Raw genomic sequence first — 23475 nt, 5'->3', positions numbered from 1 at the left:
AATTTTATATCTATAAATAAATATTACACACAATGTTTCATTTAAAAACTATTAAACTTGTCATTTTAAGGGTACTGCAGAAGTCAGTCAGTCTAATTTTGGTTCTTCTATTTAACATACCATCCATTCAGAGAGTCACTAAACACAGAATTGAAATCCATTCTGCTGACCCACTTATTCCTGGCATTTTTTACTTTTTCTGATGATCTTTTTAACTGAATCACTAAATTGATGGTGAGTTCTACTTCTCCGGTCTGGAGGCTTAGACTATCTTACCTTTCTGTCATTGGGTTCATTTAATTTTTTATTATACCGAGTTTGTAATATGAAAGCAGATTCAGCCTGATGGATTTCTTTAAACTTCCCTAGAGTATGTACAGATGTGTTCTTAAAATACATAAATACTATTGTGCATTCTATTTACATTGTTTTTAGTAACTTAACCTTGGAATAAAAAATCATAGGAAAGCTCTGTAATGAAATCACATATTTATTAAATCCTTAGTTTTATGTACAATCTCCACGTATTTGTATGTTTTAATTTTTCTCTCATGTAAGATAATTTATTAAAAGAAGCAGGCAGGTGATGGCAAATAAACTTTTTAATGAAGTTCTAATTTTGTCAATTCCACATTGATTTTGTTTGGATCATGGCGTGTAAGTACTTTGGGCCCCAGTATGCCAATAATTAGAGCTCCATTTGGAGCTGTGATCAAGATGGCTAAAAATGCTACCGTCATCACATCCTTCGAATATGGTTCCAAGTGGGGTGCGCTGATTCTTGCTGTTTCTAGAGCCAGAGGACCTAATACAGCCTGAATTTAGGGGGTAAAAAGATGAGGCATAAAGAAAAATGTTAAATAGTTGTTAATACATGAGAAAAGTTAATGGCCATGCTAAAACAAACAAAACCTAGCAGTAGGCCATCAGAAAAGAGACAAGCCCTAAAGTGCTGAGGAATTTTCATGAATCACTCATCAATTCTACGTTCTCCCTAGCAAATATATCTGGATGAAAAGTGAAATAGTGACAAATCATTGTGTATGCATTTTGGGGCCAATTTTGTATTTTTATCATCTCCGCTTTCTCCTGTTTAAATGTCTTTTTGGCGTGCTCATATTACTCTCAGAATCTCAGGAGTTCTAGCCAAAGCATGATTTAGCTTATTTACCTTTACCAGGGGCTATAAGGTTCTTGGCTGTAATAAGACAACACAGAATACTACGGTTTCTTGTGGTTCTCTAGGGTTTTGTTGCTTATCTTCTCCTAGTTCCTCCTTCTTGGGAGGCAGTGTGTCCAGTAAACTGACAAGAGGTCTGGAATCTATAAAGTGGACATGAGAGATCACGAAGTAACTTGCCTAATGTTATAGGCAAGTAACATGGTATTCAAAACACCTAGGCTGGTCCCATGGACCTGCTTTTCTAACCATAACACATAGAGAATTTTGTTGCGCAAGAACTCACAAACTTCTGTTTTGGAATAACAATGGGAAAAAGAATCTCTGGAAATCAAGACATTATGCTGCCAAGTTAAAAAGTCTAACAATAAGTAGTAATACCTCTTTGTAGGAGCAGAATATCATTGAATCAGAGGGTAAAACTACAAAGTCTCCTCATTCATTCATTCATTCATTCATCATTCATTCTTGTAGGTATGCGATGCTTACTTATTGTGTACCTCCCGCATGCCAGGCACTGTATTAAGTACTAGGGGAAAAATAATGACAGAAGCGGACACTGTTCCTCTCTTTCCCAGATAGTCTGGTGAGGAGATTAAGTCATTACTTAAAATCATGTAAATTAAATGCATAATTAAAAATAATATATGTGTATTCATGTATGGTGGAGTGGGTGACAAGAGTAGGAAAGATATATTTTTAAAAGAATTAATGTGTCTATACTTTAAAAATCATTACATTTATCCCTATAATATTCAGCAAAATGTAAACATTCCAGTATCCAGATATATTCTTCTTTTATATTTTGGGAAAACAGAAAAAAATGTCTCAGAATTTTAGGAAGTACTTGTCATTAAAAATATACTTTTTAACTTCAGAAATTTGCTTTTTTAAAACTGAGATTTTAAAAGATTACATCATTTTCAATGAGCAGTTATGATCAATCGAGTATTTTAAAAGTAAGGCTAGGGGCGCCTGGGTAGCGCAGTCGTTAAAGCGTCTGCCTTCGGCTCAGGGCGTGATCCTGGCGTGCCGGGATCGAGTCCCACATCAGGCTCCTCCGCTATGAGCCTGCTTCTTCCTCTCCCACTCCCCCTGCTGTGTTCCCTCTCTCGCTGGCTGTCTCTCTGTCACATAAATAAATAAAATCTTTAAAAAAAAAAAAAATAAAATAAAATAAAATAAAAGTAAGGCTAATAGCTTACATTTTGTAATTAAAGTAACATTCATTTGGAATTTTAAAAAATCATCAAAATTAAAAATTATTAAAATGACTTAATATGTTCTCACCTGGACTGTAGCTTTGGGCATCCACGATAAAGCAATAAATATTTTCTCCTTAAAACTAAAGCCAGCAAAACACATCAATACAAATGTAAAAGAAATTCGAATTAATAATGCCAAACTCATGGTAGCAACACAAATGCCTACAACAGATAAAAACAAACATAAACAACAAAATATTTGGGAAGTGGTTCTAAATTTATCCCTAGAAAAAGTGCAAGAGAATATCTGATGGTGGAGGTACCATGAAGATAAGGTAGATTACACTTATTTAATTCTGAGCTAATAGACTTTGAACTTTCACTATAAATGAAAGTATTCAAAAGGTGCTCATCGAATGTAATATTTTCTGTCAGAAAAGAATTCCAATCTGCTTTTCCTCAGATCACTCAGGCAAGGTATTCAGGGCTGTCTTTGGTAACAAAGAACATACGCGGTAACAGAAGAGCAAATGTATGTTATTAACTGTAGCAACATGAGTTTCTGAAGAAGATTCTTGTAGCATTCAAGACACATTGTAAACAAAATAAAAATTATTCATAGTTTTCTTAAATATTTCCAAATCTTATATTTTTTGTGCCTGTAATTATTCTTACCAATAGCATTTGATTTAAGAGTTGCAACAGATACTTCTGATCCAACTAAACCAAAAAGAAGGGGTTGAAAAATACACCATGTAGTTTTAATAATTCTTTGGACTCTAACCTATAGAGAAGAATAATATATTTTTAGTTATTGGGTTTAGTTGTTGTGACACATAAAAATAATTGCATTTTAGAAATTAAAGTCTCTCAACATTTAATGAACTTATGATATTTTATTTATAGAAGAAATGTTAAAACTTAAAAATTGAGTAGGTTAATTCTTTTACTCAAACACTTAAGTAGAATTTGATTTAAAAAATCTACAAAGCTTATAGCAGAATTATTTACAATAGCCAAGACATGGAAGCAGCCCACGTGTCCATTGACTGATGAATGGATAAAGAACATGTGGTGTGTGTGTGTGTATACAAAATATGTGCACACACACACATATGCACACAATGGAATATTATTCAACCATAAAAAAGAATGAAATCTTGTCATTTGCAACAACATAGATGGGGGCAGAGAGTACAGTGCTAAGTGAAATAAATCAAAGAAGGACAAATTTATACACATCCTTGAAGATACAAATTTCTGGAACATCTTCCAACTAGAACAAGAGATTTCCTAAATGTCTATTATAGATGTAAAAAAAATACAGTTATTTTATCTTAAAAAATGATGTATTAAAAATATTCACCTTTTCTGTGGACCAATTTATCCCTGCAACAAAAGTTAACGCTAGTGTGCATAATCCTCCAGCTGCATGTAAACCAATATGATGGCTGCCCAAGACAGCAGTAACACACATACTCAAAATAAGGAAAGCTCTCTTCGCTGGAAGTTTTGTCTAGAATTAGATATTCAGAAATTAATTTATATTTAATATATAATACAATATTTATATCTTTTACCATTTATTATTGACCCTTTGGTATCATGTCTCTATATGTTATATTAAATAATGTCTAAAATTTTTACTTTCTTCCTCACCAAATATTTTAGCAGACTTGGTACCGAGTGAAAAAATTTGTAATTATTAAATTTTATCTTCTGCCACATCTCTGATACTAATGTCAGTAAAATGGCTATAGTACTTTAGCTATAAGTGAAGAAGGAAGAAAAGAGACCCATATAAATTGTAGTTCCTGTAACATAGCCAGTGAATTCTTTAAAAATAAAGTTTTGAATATCTCTTTAGCTGAGACAGCTGTTACAGAGAAATTAAGATGGAAGTTACAGAAATACAAGAGTAATGGCATATCCTTTAGGGGAGGAAAAGGGCTGCGTTTAATAGTGTTGCCTCAGTCAAAGGCAGTGGGAGTACATTTAAGTCAGAAAACATGCAGAGATGAATGGCAATCTATTTCCCAAAAATGTTCAAGGGAAAATTTGAGGGAACAAAGATTAGGGAAAATTGTCAGTGGTCAATAGGCAATTTAATGAATAAAGGGCTGGGTGTGATGGAGAAGGTACTCTGGGTTAAGTACACTTTTCTGATATTCTTATTTGCCAAATCAGGAAGCACAGGTTTCAGTCAAGGCCATTGACCTGTATCAATCACAACTGTGCTCCATTTTAAGCAGAGAGTAGCACTAGGGGCTATTTTGGGGAAAGAGAATTAAATATTACACTTAATAGTTCATGGATCTTCCAGAAGTTCAAATTTTTGAAAGAAATGTCTAATACCATACTTCTAAAAAACAGATTAACTTTTTATTTACCTGATCTCCACTTGGAAAATATTGAACAAAAATTCCCAAAACAGCTCCTGCCAGCGCACCAATAAGTATGTCCCGAAAAGAGGCAAGGACATTGTTAAGTACACTCCCTGTAAGGGCACACAGTAAGGGAAACATCTCATACAGCAATAGTTTCACATACCTAACATAGCAGAAGATCAATTCTAGGTGGTTCATAGAGAAAAGCACATATCTTCTACAAAAATATACAAAAATGAGCCTTTAATATTCATATACTTGAAAACATAATGATCTATTTGATAAATTATGTACTCTCAAATAATTTAATAAATACACACAATTCAGAAATGTTCATTGAAAATGTAGGCCAAAAAACAAGGAAGTAATAAGACACAGTGTGCTCCCTTATAAACACAACCTAAAAGACCAGGTGAGGTGGAAGAATGGACAGAGGTCGGAAAAAGGAGCACCTCTGGCATCTTGCACATGTCTGGTAATGTTTCTTCTCTGATATACTGTTATGACAAAGAAACAAATGACTTAAACATAAAATGAAAAATTTAACAACAGAAAAAAAAAAAGATTTACTCCAGGGTCAACCCTAGAAATATTTGAGTCAGCAGTCAACTGAGTTTCCAATATATTTTATGTACCCATATCTGTTGTTTAGAGTAAAAAAATTTTTAAAAAGATCCTACATCACAAAAAAAGTTGTTATGCTATAGGTATTTTAGCTCAATGAGTTGCGTAAATATATATATTTTAGAAATGTTTTTCCATAAAAAAATAATATAAATGCAGGTTGATAACAGCAAGATGTAGAATGGGAAGCCCCAGAAACTTGATCCCCCAAAGTTGCTAACTTAACAACAATATACAGTCCAAAAGCCTTAATGGAACTCCACAAACCAATTAAGAAGTTGCAGCAAGAGAAAAATGACTCATCATGTACAAGGAAGCTCCTATAAAACTGTCAGAGGATTTCAGAGCAGAAACCTTACAGAGCAGAAGGGGGTATAGGGTATATTCAAAGTGTTGAAAGGGAAAAAACTGCCAATGAAGAATATTATTCTAGAAGATTATCTTTCAAAATGAACGAAAAATTAAGACTTACTCAGATAAACAAAAGCTGAAGGAGTTCATTACCACTGCACCTGCCTTACAAGAAACGTTAAAGGGAGTTCTTCAAGCAGAAGTAAAATGATGTTAGCAACACAAAAGCACAAAATATAAATCTTTGGTAAAGGTAAATACATAGATGAATTCAGAATCCTATAATACTGTAACGGTGGTGAATAAATCACTTTCAATTCTGCTATAGCATTTAAGATAAAGACATAAAAATAACCGTAAGACTGTATTAATAGGGACACCTTGGTGGCTCAGTCAGTTAAGCACCTGCCTTCAGTTCAGGTCATGATTCCAGGTTCCTGGGATCGAGGCCCACATTAGACTCCCTGCTTAGCAGGGAGTCTTCTTCTCCCTCTCCCTCTGCCTGCCGCTCCCCCTGCTTTGTGCTCTGTCTCTTTCTGACAAATAAGTAAATAAAATCTTTTTAAAAAGACCATATTAATAGATATACAACATAAAAGGATATAATTTGTGACATGGATAACAAAGGGAAGAGGGCAAGATGTAAAGGATTAGAATTTTTATATGTGATTGAGATTAAATTATCACTTTAAATTTTTATAACTATAGGGATGGAAAAAGATATTCCATTCAAATGATAACCAAAAGACAGCAGGGTGGTCATACTTATATCAGACAAAATAGAATTTAAGTCAAATACAAATAAGTCACAATAAAGAAGGACATTATATAAGGATAAAAAGGCCAACAGACCCGGAAGATAGGGTTAGGTCTCCTTATCCACCATATTCTAAAATATAGATGTATTGAAGATCTAATATAAAAAATAAAACCTTAAAAGTCCTTAACATTTAAAAAGTATTTTATTTATTTATTTGAGAGTGAGAGAGAGAGAGAGAGAGCATGAGAGGGGGGAGGGGCAGAGGGAGAACCAGACTTCCTGCTGAGTGGGGGTTGGGGGGAGGGCTCAACTCCAGGACCCTGGGATCTTGACCTGAGCTAAAGGCAGACGCTTAACTGACTGAGCCACCCAGGCGCCCCAAAAGTCCTCAACATTTTAAGTGACCGTTTACCTAGTCATGAGTCAAGACGATTTTCTATGAATGTGGCTGCTTTCAGTTTTTTACTTTTTCTGTCCTCCACAAATTAGGTTTGATCTCCTGTAGCATGTTCCATAGTACCCTATACTATGTACTATACATCACATTTTGTAAAAATTCCCTGAGAACATGAGCCACATGGTCTTCTCTGCTGTGTAAACAGTATAGAACAGCACTTAAAAGTGTGGATATGGGGTCAGATTGCCAGAGTGCATCTTGGCTTCCCTATTTTTTGGATCTGTGACTTTGAGCAAGTTACTGACCCTCTGTTCCTTGGTTTCCTATTCTGTAAAATGAGTATGGTACTGTTATGTGACTATTAAATGAATGGAAATAGCTATGGAACTTGGAGCAAGTACCAAGCAATTACTCAATAAAAGCTAATATTGTCATTCACTGTTTATCCTCAGTGTTTGGCACAGTTGTTGGCACAATGGAAGAGGGACACAAAAATATTTTTTAAAAGAATTACTGATACTAGTTATGAAGGAAAAGATTGTCAGATTTGACAAGAAAAAATTTGAAAAATCTGAATTGCAAAAAAAAGATAAAGTTAAAAGAAAAATTATAAATGTGGAAAACTATAAGACATAAAACAAAAGGTTATCATTCCTAATTTTACTCAGAATCTTGACAAAAAGAACAAAAGATGAACACACCTATAAGATGAAAGCAAAAGATTTCAAGAAAAGCAATTTATAAAACATTCCAGGATGCCAATGGTCAATAAACACAAACATTTTAAAATACCACTAGTATTCAAAGTACTTCATCTAGAGAGGCCTCATGTTTCACCTATAAAATTAACAAAGATATAAAAGACTAGTAATACCAAGTTTTGAAGAAAGTAAAGAAGTGGCAAGCTTTTACACCTGGTAGGACATGACATTGTGGTAATATATCTGAAAAAACTTATAACTTTTATACTTTCATCTCAACAATTAAACTTTTGAGACTATGAAAATATTAAGATTAAGTACAACTATTTAGCTATAAGACGTTCAACCAAGAATTACTTTAATAGTGAATATTGGAGTAAACTTCAATTTTCAACAGGTTCCATACATAAGTATGGCACAGGCAATAGAAAACTATACAACCATTAGAAATGTCATGGAAAATGTATTTACTGAAAAGAAACATGTTGGTGGTATAGAATTAAGTACAAAACAACTCAGTTTACAAGAAAGGATGGCCAATTCTTATAATTTTATAAGAAAATTGGGAGGAAAGCCAGAGAGAATGGGCGAGAGAGAGGGGGAGAAGAAGTCTGGATTTATATCAACAGTCAGTTATTATTCTTGAGGGCATGTTGCAGTTTATTTTTATCTTTTCCTTTTTTTCCTTCTTATTTATGTCTTATGATTTTAAGAGAAACTATACATACTACTTTTCAACTTAAGAAATATTTTGGTGCTTCAATAATACAGAAGACGGAATTTCAAACATTGCAGATAATTAAAGCATTACAAAATGTGGAAACATTTACTATCACAATTTCTTAGACATTCAAGATCAAATATACCTAGGGATTAAGAATTGCTGCAGATCTTGTCCCACCACAACAAAAAAGGCACATAGTTGTCCACACTCTATATATTTAGGTTGTCTTAATAACAGAGCAACCAGTTATTTATTCTAAAAAGGCACATTTTAGGAATATATATTAAATAACAGTACTAATAATATTGCTGCTTAAAATTTTCTGTTGAAAACTGTGATAAAATTCCAAAGCAACATGAACAGAAAAATGATAATAATATGGGTTACCAGATTAATTACAATATATGGTTATGAAAATAAAATCATGGATGTTAAATAGTGGTTTCTCAATTCATTGAAACTTCTTTCCTGCTCTAGAATGAGGTTTCTATGAAGAATGAAAAGGTGTTACATGTAAAAATTAATGTTAATAAAGAAGCAAAGTCAGAAACCTTGTTTAAAGAACCAGAAAAAAGCTGTGAATACGCCAGTTGCTGTATTTTGTTTACCTGAGGAGAAGACTATACTCAAGCATGTATTGAATCCAGTGATTGCTATGATGTCATCCAAACTGCTAGCGGCTATTAGTAAGGTTGGGATGCCTTTTTTAATGCCATATCCGCTTTCTTGCAAAAGGAGCATGGAAGGGACAACCACAGCAGGCGAGACAGCACCTAGTACAAAACTATTAGAAAGACTTTCAAAACCAATTTTAAAACATCCTTTTAACAAAGTAGTGCTCTATATTAAATTTTAGAACAAATACATTAACCTTTACAGATTTACAATAACTTCAAAAGTAAAATTGCTGAGTCAATGTCATTTAATGGTGGTAAAATTTTTCACACATTTTTTACTGTTGGCTAAAAGTTTATAGAGATTTCATTCAAGATGTTGGTTTGGGCACAAATTGCCTCTCCCTTCATCCCTAAATCCTTTGAGATGACGATAAAAAAATAATACAAAACCATAACCTAACTAGGAAAAAAAAAAAAAAAGGAGAATCCTCAATGGATAAGAAACCAAGTATATCCCAGGAAGATTGAAGGAAATTTAAGATTGAAGGAAATCATAAACCAAGTGTGTGTGAATAAACATTGCTACAAAAGATATGGTATACTTCTAAAAAATGCTCCAAGCCCAGGAAGGGTAGATGCTGGGAGCAGGGGAAATCTGAGGAAATCCAATGGGTGACTATTTGGAGTACCGCTGTTAAGAATGGCCGACAAATGTACTCCCCACTCCATTTCTAACTCTTGAACAAGTCAGTAAGGAACAGATGTCCGCCCCAAAGAAGGAACAATGAGTGTGGCCACCTAAGTTACAAAGGCAACTGAGAAAATTCCTGGGGTGGATGATGACACCCATGAGGAATGAGGACATTCCTCTCAGAATGTCTTTTGTTGGTATATCCCATTCAGTACCTTACCTCACCTCTTCCACGTTCACTTTATAAAGGCGGAAGTACATATCTTGTGTAGAGATGTTCTCCCACCAGAACCCGTTTACCAGATGAGCCCACACATCCCCCAGATGCTGCTTGTTGGTGCTAACCCCTGACACCTGCAGCTTTCTAACAGTCTTACCCTGCTGAGAAGAGCTTACTTGGGGAAGCTAAGGAGGTTTTCCTCCTACTCCTCCTGCTTCCAGACAGCTCCTGCGAATTACTGACTGATATACAGGGTCTGATAGTTTAGCACCTTTGCCTCTCTGGCTGTATAAACTCTCTGATACAGTTTTTTTCTCAAAATTTCCCTGTGGACTCAAGAAGAACCTAGAATTCTCTGAAAATACTTATTTGCCTAGTCCGATTGTTTCTGAACTTCACAGCACATTGGATTCATCTGGTATATAATTTTCGGTAGCTGCTTCACAAATTATTCCCAAATTTTTACAACAAAGCTTTGTACAGCTTTGTTGCTTTAAACAACAAACACATATTATCACACAATTTTTGGGGGTCAGGAATCTGCGTGTGGCTTAGCTGTATGCTCTGAATCAAGGTCTCTCACAAGGTGGTAGAAGATCTGCTTTAATCACATAGCTGTTGGCAGGCTTTCAATATTTTGCCCAGGGGATTTCTCAACAGGGCTACTCATAATATGGCATCTGGCTTCCCCCAAGACAAATAATCAAAGAAAATGCAAGAGCGTACACACAAGATAGAAGCCATGGTCTCCTCACGACATAAAATGTCTCATGACATTCTATCATTTCTATCCTATTCTGTTCATTAGAAGTAAATCAACAATCCAGCCCATATTCAAGAAGAGGGCATTACACAGAGGTGGAAATATCAGAAAGCAGGGATCACTGGGAGTGATCTTAGAGGCTACCTCGTACTTGGGGACCTTTCAAAATACTGATGCCTGGCTCCCATTCTACGATATACTGATCTGATTTAAGATGCAATTTGACCTGAGTACTGGGATTTTAAACAATTTTTTAAATTGTGGCAAGGAATACATAATATAAACTTTATCCTCTTAGCTGTTTTAAAGTGCACAGTTCAGTAGTGTTAACTATATTCACATTGTTGTATAACAGATTTCTAGAACTTTTTTGTCTTACAAAACTAAAACTCTATATCCATCAAACAACTGCCCTTTCTCCCTCACCCAAGACCCTGGCAACCATCATTCTACTTTCTATTACTATGGTTTTGACTACGTTAGATATATCAATGGAATCATGTAGTATTAGTCCTCGCTTATTTATCCCAGCATAATGTCCTCAAGATTCATCTATGTTATAGAATGTGACAGGATTTCTTTCTTTCTTTCTTCCCTCCCCTCTTCCTCTCCCCCTCCCCCTCCCACTTCTTCTTCTTCTCCTTCTCCTCCTCTTCTCCTTCTCCTCCTCCTCCTCTTCCTTCTTCTTCTTCCTCTTCTTCCTCCTCTTCTCCTCCACCGCCTCCTCCTCCTCCTCCTTCTTCTTCCTCTTCTTCTTCTTCTTTTTTTACAGGTGAATAATATTCCATCCTAAGTATATACCACATTTTCTTCATCCATTCATCTGTTAATGTGGGCTGCTTCCACTTCTTGGCTATTGCAAATAATGTTCCAATAAACATGGATGTGCAAATATTTCTTTTAAATCTTTTGTTCTCGATGTGCCTCAGGTATCCAAAGTGTGCCACTCTTTTTCTGCCAACATTCTGAGTCAGGTGAGACAGAAACCAGTCTCTTGGGTCAAAAAGCCATAATGTAGGACACATGCTCCAGCTTTTTCCTTTCCCTCCTGATGGAGAAGCCGGGAGTTGGGAGTTTTCTCCTGGTTACCCCTTGCTGTGCAGGGAGGGGATGGGGTATGGTGGTTTAATGCGATGGCCTTGCACTTGGATGGGATGCTATAACCTCTCAAGTGGTTTCTGGAGTTCTCACAAAGGTAATCTGTTTCTTATGTTTTTAAGTTAGTGCTGTGAGAGAAGGAGAGCCTGGGGCTTCCTATTCTGCCATCTTGCTGACATTACTCTTCTGATTGTTGGGATTTTTGAAAGCTCCCCAGGTGATTTTAAGGTATAGCAAAGTTTGGGAACCACTGATTTTCCCCATAGTCTATCTAGCTTCCTTCACTCAGAGGTTTCTAATGAGACCTCCCTCAATACATTACTTGCATCAGAATCTTAATCTCAGCCTGAGCTTCTAAGATACCTTGCTTGGTAACATGATTGGACTATTCCCTGCAGGAAGACAAAAGCCACTAGATAAAGTAATCACAAGTTAATGGGAAGATTAAAATACAAAAATGAGCCCCCGTTAAAGTATTGCAAAATATTTAGGGAAATCTATCACTTTGAGGCACCAAGTGGAAAAAATTTATACCTGAGAAAAGAGATATACTGGGAAGAAAGCCACTAAAACATGACTTCAGAATAACTATAAATATCCTCTGAATCATGAAAGTTTACCGCCATCTATCCATAACATTTTAATGATAGTTCCAGAAATTAACAATAAATTCCCCAAATTTAAAAAAAATGGGTGATATAAACATAGCTAAAGAGTGATTTAATAAGCTAGAGAACTATGCAGAGAAAATTTTTCAGTGTGTACCACAAAAAGGTAAGCACATAGAAAGTATAAAGAAAACGTAATAGGTATGGAGGAGGGAGTTACAAAAGGACATAATTGAAGAGAACTTCGGAGAGGTAAAAGATATAATCAAGACCTGGAAAAAAATACACAATCCTCTGATTGAAACATCACACCAAATATTGAGTAGAACAAATTTTAAAAAGACTCACCTAATGATATTAAGGAGTTGTTGTTAATTTAGTAAGAAAAATGCTGTTACCTTTTAGAAATGCATACTGTAGGATATAGGGGTAAAATACCATCGTGTGTGTAATTTACTTTAGGAATCATTAGGGACTATTAAGTTTAAAATAACGATATTTGGTGTTTGTTATTTTGTTATTATTCCTTTTTAATTTTTTTAAAAAGATTTTGTTTATTTATTCGACAGAGAGAGAGACAGTCAGTGAGAGAGGGAACACAAGCAGGGGCAGTGGGAGAGGAAGAAGCAGGCTCCCAGCAGAGGAGCATGATGCGGGGCTCGATCCCAGAATGCCAGGATCATGCCCTGAGCCGAAGGCAGACGCTCAACAACTGAGCCACCCAGGCACCCCTGTTATTATTCTCTCTACTCTTGTACATGTTTGAAAAATTTCACTAAATAAAAAGACCTATTTGAGACTGCTCTTTTCAAACTTTAATATGAAAATGAATTACATGAGAATCTCATTGAAATACAGATTCGATTTCAAAAGGTCTGGAATGGAGCCCAAGAGTCTGCATTTCTAACTTTTAGGTGATACTAATGTTGCTGTCCAAGGAACAAACTTATAGTAAGAAATTTTTAATTGGAAAAATTCAGAAAACCTAGCTTCCAAAGAGAGAGAGAAAAAAAGATTGGATTAGCCTACCTAGAAAAGGAATTAAAAATTAGTTTGATAAGAGATTCCTCATGGGCAAAACTAATGCAAAGATATAACACTGATACCCTTAAAGTATTGAGGTAAGAATTTTGAATCTAGAATTCAATACCAAGTCACATAGAAGTCATGTTCAGATATTTAAGGATGCAGTTTATTATCCACTGATCAGTTTTAAAAGAACTAGAAGATCAACTCATCAGGAAGAATATTTAGTACAAAAGAAAAGAGTTAAAAAAAAAAATAAAAGGGCATAGGCAGCATAATGTAGACATTAAGAATGAAGGCTCTAGCCATAGCCAAAGTTCTGGATATATCTATTTAGTTGTTTGATGTTAGGAAAACCATGTAACATCGTTTTGTCTCCGTTTGTATGCAAAAAAATGGGAATAATAATAGTATCTACTTCGCAGAACTTTGTGAGGATTAAATAAATTATCAAGTACTTCACAAAGTGCCTGACACATGGTAAGCACTATACAAATGTATGCTACTACTATAATTATTATGATTATCATCACAACAAATAATGATGAGCCGTGAAAGTCATTGCTAAATCTATAGAAGTTTTCATTGTAAAGAAAACTTAAAAATAATTTCGGAGTAAAATTCTAGGTTATATCAATTGGTAGGGGAATATATGAGGGAGTGAAGGAAAGTGAAAACATGCTATGTATTTAAGTATGCTTTTTCCAAAATTATATGTAATTACTAAGAGAATGAGTTTGTAATTTCTAAATATTAAAGGAATAAACAAAAGAGGAACAAAAAAATGCTGTTAATCCAACAAAAGGTAAGAAAAGTGAAAAAAGAATGAAATTCACATGAATGTATAATATTTTAAAAAGTGAAGTAAAAGCAAGGTTAAGTCAAAATTGACCTACAAGGAATTGGTTGGATGGACCTGTTAAGAAAGAGCCTCTTTGAATCTTAAAACTTTAGCTCTGAATTGTTAGTAAGATATACATCTAAGACAAAATGGTACAGAGAAGTTGAAAATTATAAGTATGATAAATAAATTGAATCCATTTCGTAAATGAAAGTTTGGTTTACATTAGAAAATTAATCAACATAATTCACTATAATAAAGGAGAAAATTTGTATCATCTCAATAGAAGCAAAACAAGTATTTAATAAACTTCTACACTCATTTGTAATAAAAACTTAGCAAACTAAGAAAGGAGGTAAATTTCCTTAATCTAATTAAGGGCAGCTACAAAAAACTTATGACAAATATAGAATCAAGACAAAGATGCCTACTATCACCACTTCTAATTAACATTATATTTAAGGGCTTAGTCAGTCCCACAAAGAAAGAAAAACAGATGGTATACTTATTGGAAAGAAAGAAGTAAAGCTGTCATTATCCACAGATGACATAGCTGTACATGTAGAAAAACCAAAGCAACCTACAGATAAATTCGAATTAATGAGCCCAGCAAGGTTGCTGGAGACAAAAGCAATATAGGAAATATTTAAATAATATTTCTAAATACCAGCTACAAATAATAAAAACATAAGCATATATAAGTACTTTCAATAATTACATCAAAACTATTAAATGCCTAGGAATGAATCTAATTAAATATACACAGGAACGCTATGTAAGAAATAAAAACTCCTTGATTAAGAACAATTAGAGAATACCTACATAAATGAGGGCAGGCCATGGGTATGAATTGAATAACTCAGTATTATAAATGTACCAATCATCTCCTAATTGATAAATTCAGTATAATTTCAATCAAAATTTTGGTAAAAATTAACAAAATGATTCTAAATTTTTATGGAAATACAAAGGGTTATGAATAGTGAAGACAATTCAGATATTATAAAAGTTTTGTTCTATAAGATATCAATAATTATAAAGCTGTGGTAATTAACACAGAAGATAAACCAATGGACCACTGGCTAAGAATAAAGAATCCAGAAACAGACCCATACTTATATGGACAGATTATTTATGACAAAGAATACATTACAGAGCAATGGGACTGGAAGAAGTTGTCCTTTAAATCAATGGGACAGGGTCAATTGATATTGAGGGCAGAGAAGAGGGGAGAAAAGAAAACTTGGCCCTATCTCATGCCAAACATAAAAAATCAATTTAAGGTAGATTATGGATTTAAATGTGAAAGGTAAAACAGTAAAATTACTAGACAATATTATAGAGAATATCTTTATGACTTTGGTTAAGGAATGACTTCTTAAACAAAAAGTACCAATAATGAAGAAAAAGAATGACAGACTGGACTACATTAAAATGAAAAATTTCTGCCATTATGGAGTAAAAAGGGTAGTTGTTAAATGGAAAAAGGTATTTGTAACACATTTAACAAAGGTATCCAGAATATGTTAAGAACTCCTACCAATAAATCAGAAAAAAACAACAGTAACCAAAAGCCCATTAGAAATATGGGAAAGAAATTTAACAGGCTCTCTTCAGCCTTATTATAAATCAGGGTAATAGAAATAAAAATTCCAATGAGATACCACAACATACCCATATGAATGGTTCAAATTAAAAAGACTGATGATTCCAAGTGTTGGCAGGAATTGCAATAACAGGAACTCTTACATACTACTGGTGGAAATGTAAATTAGGAATTCTGAAAAATAATTTGACATAATCCAAACTTTTAAACATATAGTTTACCTTATGAACCAACAATTCAACTCCTAGTTATGTACCTATAGAAAACCGTGTACCAAGAGTTATTTACAAGAATGTTTGTAAGAGCATTGGTAACAACAACCCCCAGCTAGGAACAATGCAAGTTCCCACTGACAACAGATTGCACAAATTGGATATTCATACAATGATATATTATGCAAAAAAGAAAGGGAACTATGTTCACACAATAATATGGGTGAATCTCAGATATAATGTTGAGTTTAAGAGCTACACACAAAAGAATATATACTATATGATTTCATTTATATAAAGTACAACTACATGCAAGCTAAATTTTAGTGTTAGAAGTTAGTATAGTGGTTACTTGTGGAGAGGAGGGAGAGAAGTTATTAGGAGAGAGCACAAGGGCACTTCTGGGGTACTGGCAGTGTTTTACTTCTTTATTTGGGTGATGGTTACATGAATATTCACTTTTTAATTATTCAAGGAACTGTACATTCATATACTTTACACTTCTCTGAATGTGAGTTATGCTTTAATGAAAAGTTTAACAATTCAAGGATGGAAAAATTCATTCCAAATAGGTACTCACAACAAAGCAGGAAGAGAAATACTAATATCGGACAAAGTAGAATTCAAGATAGGCAAGGATTAAAATGAGTGAGAAGGATATGTTGGGTGTAGAAATTACTTAAAAATAAAATCTTAAGGGGTGCCTGGGTGGTTCAGTCATTAACTGTCTGCCTTCAGCTCAGGTCATGATCCCAGGGTCCTGGGATCGAGCCCTGTGTCAGGCTCCCTGCTCAGCCGGGAGTCTGCTTCTCCCTCTCCCTGTGCCTGCTGCTCCCCCTGCTGTGTTCTCTCTCTCTCTCTCTCTCTCTCTCTCTCTCTCTGTGTTAAATAAATAAATAAAATCTTTAAAAAATCTTAAAAAAGAATAGTAGTAGATGTGCTATTATCTAGATGATAAGAGTACCAGAGGGGTGCCTGGGTGACTCATTCGGTTAAATGGCAGGCTTTCGGCTCAGGTCATGATCTCAGTGGCCTAGGATCCAGCTGTGTAGGAATCTGTGCTCAGTGGGGCGTTTGCTTCAGGATTCTTTCTCCCTCTGCCCCTTCCCCTACTTGGTCACTCTCTCTCTCTAAAATAAATAAATAAATCTTAAAAAAAAAAAAAAAAAAGAAGAGTGCCACTGGGTGTCATATGCAAACAATGAATCATGGAACACTACATCAAAAACTAATGATGTACTGTATGGTGAATAACATAAAAAAAAAAAATAGTGCCAGAAAGATAAACATATTAAATTAGAGAAGATGGTATATGCAAAGAAACAATGAAAAGTAAATTTCCCTTAATTAAAAACAAAATACCTTAAATCTAAATAAAGGGTCACACAGACAATGGAATAACCCATATCTAAATAATTTACAGTAATATTTAGGAAAATCAAAGACAGAAAAGTCTAAAAACATCCAGACAGAAGGGTTATCTACAAAAGAATAAGAATTAGATTGACATCAGACTTTTCAATAGCAAGGAGATGAAAGGAAAACACAGAACAGTTTTAAAAAGTTTAAGGAAAATAATTGTGGACATTTTCCTTCCTTCTTTCCTTCTTTCTTTCTTCCTAAAATTTTAATTTGTTTTATTTTTTTTAAGTAATCTCTATGCCCAGCATGGGGCTTGAACTCACAACACCAAGATCAAGAGTCACATGTTTTAACAACTGAGCCAGCCAGGTGCTCCCATTTTGGATATTTTAAAATCAGCCCAATAGTCATTCACATATGAAGGTGTCATAATACTGTGAAAATATTCACAAGCATAGAAGGCTTTAAAAGATTTGTCACACAAAGACCCACATTAACAATAATTTTGGTGAGGGGCACCTAGGTGGCGCAGTCGGTTCAGCATCTGTCTTCGGCTCGCTTAGGGCATGATCCCAGGGTCCTGGGATTGAGCTCTGCGTCAGGCTCCCTGTTCAGTGGGGCATCTGCTTCTCTCTCTCCCTCTGCAGTTTCCCCTGCTTGTGCTCTCTCTCTCTTTCTCTCTCTCTCTATGTCAAATAAATAAATAAAATCTTTAAACAAACAAACAATAATTTTGGTGAAAGTACTCAAATGGGAGGAAAATGAATCTAGGAGTTGCTGCAACAGAAATAGAAATTAAGGATAATAAAAAATCTTAGTGACTTCTATACTTACCTTTATTTTAAAAGGAAAGAAAGAAAGAAAACTAAGATAGAAGAAAAGAAAATTTATATCAATTATTTAACTTGCATTAAAATGCTAGATGATATCATCATGAAGGGGTTTCAGGCAGTCATAGCAAAATAATAACATGATATTAAATAAGGCAAAGATAGGTGGGGGTTGGGTGAAGAAAAAATTAAAATAAAATAAGGCAAAGATAGCATAAGAAAATAAGCCACAGTTCAATTTCATTTATGATCCTAAATATGAGCAAATGGAATATATCAGTTTGTTAAAAGAATAAAAATGCTGACCAAGTAGATGAATGCATGGATGGTTCTGCATTAGGACACTGTGTCAGTATAATTCATAACACTATCAGATTGAAAGGGAAAAAAAATGATCATTTTTTTTTTATTAAGAGGCAAACTCTTGACAAACAAGAAATATAGGAAACTTTCCTTAACCTAATAAAGAACATCTACTACCATCCTATAGTAAACATCATATTAACAACAAAGTATTTGAAGAATTCTCATTAAAATTATTTAAAAAATAGAAACATCTCTTTTTTTCATTACTAATATTCACATTGATGTGATATTCAATTGAACACAATAAAATGGAAATAACAGCACAAACGCTGGTAAAGGAAGTGACAGAAGTTTAATTATTTGAAGACAGGATGTTCGTATAAAAATAATAAAGGTATTGATATAAACATTCATCAAGGTGGTCATATACAAAATCAACCTTTAAAAATCAGAAGTAAAACATCCCCTTACTGCTGTAAAAGAATATATGTTCTGCAATTACCCTCCTACTGACAGGACCTAGAAAACCAGACAAAAAATAACAAAAAACTATTTTCAGACACTGGACAACAGACAGTACAAGACTGTTACAAATGAGAAAAGGGAAACAAATTAAACCTCACTAATGTCCAGGTTTTCTGCTTGGGAGCAATTTCAAGGCTGTGGTGGAGGAAAACCAAATAAAGCCCAACAAGCTTGCTGAGTTGAGGAGAAAAGAGTCTAGGAAAGCCAAGGCAGCCCACAAATTTGGACAAGTATAACACCTAAAGAAAGATTACTGAGAAGCAATAAGATAAATAATTTCCAGAGCTCACAGAAGGCTGGGAAAACCTTTGGATTCCCACCAACTAGAGTGGAGATACCTCATCAAACACGTAAGGCATTCATTAGAAACTCAGAAGGGCCACACTTTAGAAGGGAACTAAATTATCCCTACAGTAAAGCTACTCTAGATAATCCTGCCTTCTGGGACAAAGTCTAACATTCTAAAGAAAAATAACAAAATCCAGATTTCAACAATGTAAAACTTACAAAATCTGGCATCTGATCACTAGACATATGAAGGGGCAGGACTGGGGGAAAAATCAGTTAATAGAACACAGATCCACAATTGACAGCAATGAGGGAAACGATAGATCAATATGTTAACACAGCTGTTATAAATATGTTACATACAGAACACATAAATATGTTCCTTAAAAATCTCAAGGAAAACATGAACATAATGGGGAAAAAAGTGGAAGACAGAATAAAGAACCAAGAGAACTTTTGGAAATAAAAAATGGCAGTATCTGGGGCGCCTGGGTAGCGCAGTCGTTAAGCATCTGCCTTTGGCTCAGGGCATAATCCCGGTGTTATGGGATCAAGCCCCACATCAGGCTCCTCCGTTGGGAGCCTGCTTCTTCCTCTCCCACTCCCCCTGCCTGTGTTCCCGCTCTCGCTGGCTGTCTCTGTCAAATAAATAAATAAAATCTTAAAAAAAAAAAGGCAGTATCTGATGGAAACAACCTAAGTATCTGCCAGTGGATGAGTAGATAAAGAAGTTGTGGTATATGTGTTTGGTGTGTGTGTGTGTGTGCGTGTGTGTGCGCGTGTGCATGCGCACACACACACACACGTATGCAATAGAATATTATTCAACCATAAGAAAGAAATGCTGCCATTTGCAACAACACAGGTGGACCTTGACAGGATTATGCTAAGTGAAATAAGTCAGACAGAGAAAGGCAAATACTGTATGATCTCATTTACATTTGGAATCTAAAAAAGCTGAACTCATAGAAATAAAGTCAAATGGTGGTTACTAGGGTCTGGGGGGTGGGAGAAATGGGGAAATGTTAGTCAATAGAGTATAAACTTCCAATTATAAGATGAGTAAGTTTTGGAGCTCTAATGTACAGCATGGTGATTATAGTTAATGGTACTGTATTATATACTTGAAAGTTGCTAAGGGAGATGGTCTTAAATGTTCTCACCACACACACACACAACACACACACACACACACACACACACAACACACACACAACACAAAGGTAATTATGTGACAAGATGGAGGCGTTAACCAATGCTATGTTGGTAAGGTAATTATGTGACAAGATGGAGGCGTTAACCAATGCTATGTTGGTAATCATTTTGCAATATATAAGTGTATCAAATCAACACGTTGTATATCTTAAGCTTACAAAATGTTATATGTGAATTGTATCTCAATGAAGTTGAAAAGAAATGTATGATGGCTTTTGACAAAAAAATGCAATATCTGAATTTTAAAAAATTCAGTAGATAGGATTGAGAGAAGGTTGAACATTGCAGAAGAAAAGATCAATGAACTTGAAGACGTAGCAATAAAATATGTCCAAAATGAAGTGCAAGCAGTATAGATGTCCATCAATAGTTGAATGGATAAAGAAGATGTGGGGTGTGTGTGAGTGTGTGTGTCTGTATATAATGGAATATTGTTCAATCATAAAAAAGAATGAAATCTTGCCATTTGCAACAACATGAACAGAGCTAGAGAGTGTGTGTGTGTGTGTGTGTGTGTGTGTGTGTGTGTGTATATATATATATATATATAAGAGAGAGAGAGTTTATATACATATATATACCTCATCGTCTTTATCCATTCATCAGTTGATGGACATCTGGGCTCTTTCCATAATTTGGCTATTGTTGACAATGCTGCTATAAACATTGCGGTGCATGTATTCCTTTGAATTAGTATTTTTTTAATCCTTTGGGTAAATATCTAGTAGTGCAACTGCTGGGTTGTTGGCAGTTCTATTTTTAACTTTTTGAGGAACCTCCATACCGTTTTCCAGAGTGGCTGTACCAGTTTGCATTCCCACCCACAGTGTAAGAGGGTTCCCCTTTCTCTGCATCTTCACCAACATCTGCTGCTTCCTGTGTTGTTAATTTTAGCCATTCTGACAGGTGGGAGGTGATATCTTATTGTGTTTTTTTTTTTTTAAGATTTTATTTATTTATTCGACAGAGAGAGAGACAGCCAGCGAGAGAGGGAACACAAGCAGGGGGAGTGGGAGAGGAAGAAGCAGACTCATAGCGGAGGAGCCTGATGTGGGGCTCGATCCCATAACGCCAGGATCACGCCCTGAGCCGAAGGCAGACGCTTAACCGCTGTGCCACCCAGGCACCCCTCATTGTGGTTTTGATTTGCATGTCCCTCATGATAAGTGATGTTAAGCATTTTTCATGTGTCTGTTAGCCATCTGTATGTCTTCTTCGGAAAAATGTCTATTCATGTCTTCTGCCCATTTTTTAACTGGATTAGTTGTTTTTTGGGGTGTTGAGTTTTATGAGTTCTTTATATATTTTGGATATCAATCCTTTATCAGATATGTCATTTACAAGTATCTTCTCCCATTCCAAAGGTTGCCTTTTAGTTTTGTTGATTGTTTCCTTTGCTGTGCAGAAGCTTTTTATCTTGATGAAGTCCCAATAGTTTACTTTTGCTTTTGTTTCCCTTGCCTAAAGCTACAACTTTATACCACTACAAATCCACTAAAAAATGATAAAATTGAGTAGACAGACACTTCCAAGTATTGGAGAGGATGTGGATGGCCTACAATTTTATATATTGTTGGTGGGAATATACTATAATACTTTGGAAAACCGTTTGGCACTATGTATGTATGTATGTATGTATGTATGTATGTATGTATGTATTCATATTTACTTATTCTTTTAAAGATTTTATTTTACGTAATCTCTACATGGGCCTTGAACTCACAACCATGAAATCAAGAGTTGCATGCTCTACTGACTGAGCCAGCCAGGCACCCCATTTTTTAAATAAAATTAAACATTATCTTACCATATGATCCAGGAAATCTACTCTTACGTATTTCCCTAAGAAATGAAAACAAATGTCTACGCAAAGATTTGAACGCAAAAGTTCATAGCAGTTTTATTTGTAATGGCTGAACTGGAAACAATCTAAATATCCATCAACAAATGAATAAAGTTGGTGGTATATTCATACAATGAAATACTACTCTGCAATATAATGGAGTGAATAATATAGATGCATCTCAAAAACAACTTGCTGACCAAATGTTAAGCCAGAAACAAAAGAGTACATATAATTGCTTTATTTAAAACTCTAAAAAAATTGAATCTATTGTGACAGACAATAGATTGTGGGTTGCCTGGGGCCCCTGTGGAATTGACTGAGGGGGATTGTCAAGGGAATTTTTGGAAAGGTAATTAAAATATTTGACATCTCAATTGTGCTGGTGGTTACATGGGTATATAAATTTGTCAAAACTCATTGAAATGTTCACTAAAAATGGGTGCTCATTCTATTGTATGTGAACTGTACCACAATCAAATTTATTTTTTAAAAATCAGTAGCTTTCTTATATGTCTGCAAAAACTAATTAGAAAATGTTATGAAAAAATCTATTAATAACATCAATAAAAAACACAAAATACCTAAGAAAAAAACTATGAATTTAACTTAGATCTTTCTAAAAATGATAAACACTGTACAACTTAAGATAACGCCTAAATAATTGGGGAGATGTCTCAATATTATAAAGGTTTCACCTCTCCTCCAAAATAATTTATTAAAATGTTGCTATGCCAATTAAAATATTCTCAGGAGTTTTCACTGAAATTGACAAGCTGATTCTAAAATTCATTTGGGAGAATAAGAGCTTAGAATGAAAAACCAAGTAAATGTAAAAAAGAAGATATTGTTTTTGTAAACGCAAAATGGTTCAAACCTTAGAATAGTGACACAGAAATAGACAAAACAGATTGGAAGAAAACAGAACACAAAGTATAAAAACAAATCTATGGGATTTGTTACATGATAAAATCAACATTTCAGATCAATGGGGACAAGAAAGAAATTTTCTATAAATGGTGTTGAAACAACTACCTATTCATGTGGAAAAGAATGTAGCCAGATCCTCACATGTAATAAGCTCTAACTATTTTA

The 23475-nt window shown here is 34.6% G+C and overlaps 1 protein-coding gene across 4 annotated transcripts in view; it reads right to left on the bottom strand.

The window, feature by feature from the left end:
- Window positions 1-584: 584 nt before the first annotated feature.
- The window catches only part of SLC9B1 (solute carrier family 9 member B1), a 63074-nt gene continuing 40183 nt past the window's right edge, over window positions 585-23475 (bottom strand). For 2 of the 4 annotated variants that reach the window (XM_008707223.2, XM_040624961.1), the window contains exons 7-12: window positions 8938-9113; window positions 4776-4882; window positions 3752-3901; window positions 3061-3169; window positions 2471-2607; window positions 585-815 (exon numbers count right to left, since the gene is read on the bottom strand). In XM_008707223.2, coding sequence (XP_008705445.1) covers window positions 603-815; window positions 2471-2607; window positions 3061-3169; window positions 3752-3901; window positions 4776-4882; window positions 8938-9113 — 892 coding nt within the window. In that variant the 3' untranslated portion in view covers window positions 585-602. The remainder of the gene's footprint in view (window positions 816-2470; window positions 2608-3060; window positions 3170-3751; window positions 3902-4775; window positions 4883-8937; window positions 9114-23475) is intronic. The other 2 variants (XM_008707225.2, XM_008707224.2) reach the window with 2 other exon arrangements.

This window comes from Ursus maritimus, unplaced genomic scaffold (assembly GCF_017311325.1).
Source record: "Ursus maritimus isolate PB19 unplaced genomic scaffold, ASM1731132v1 scaffold_8, whole genome shotgun sequence".
NCBI classification, from domain to species: Eukaryota; Metazoa; Chordata; class Mammalia; order Carnivora; family Ursidae; genus Ursus; species Ursus maritimus.
This window is presented reverse-complemented; position numbering and strand designations above follow the sequence as displayed.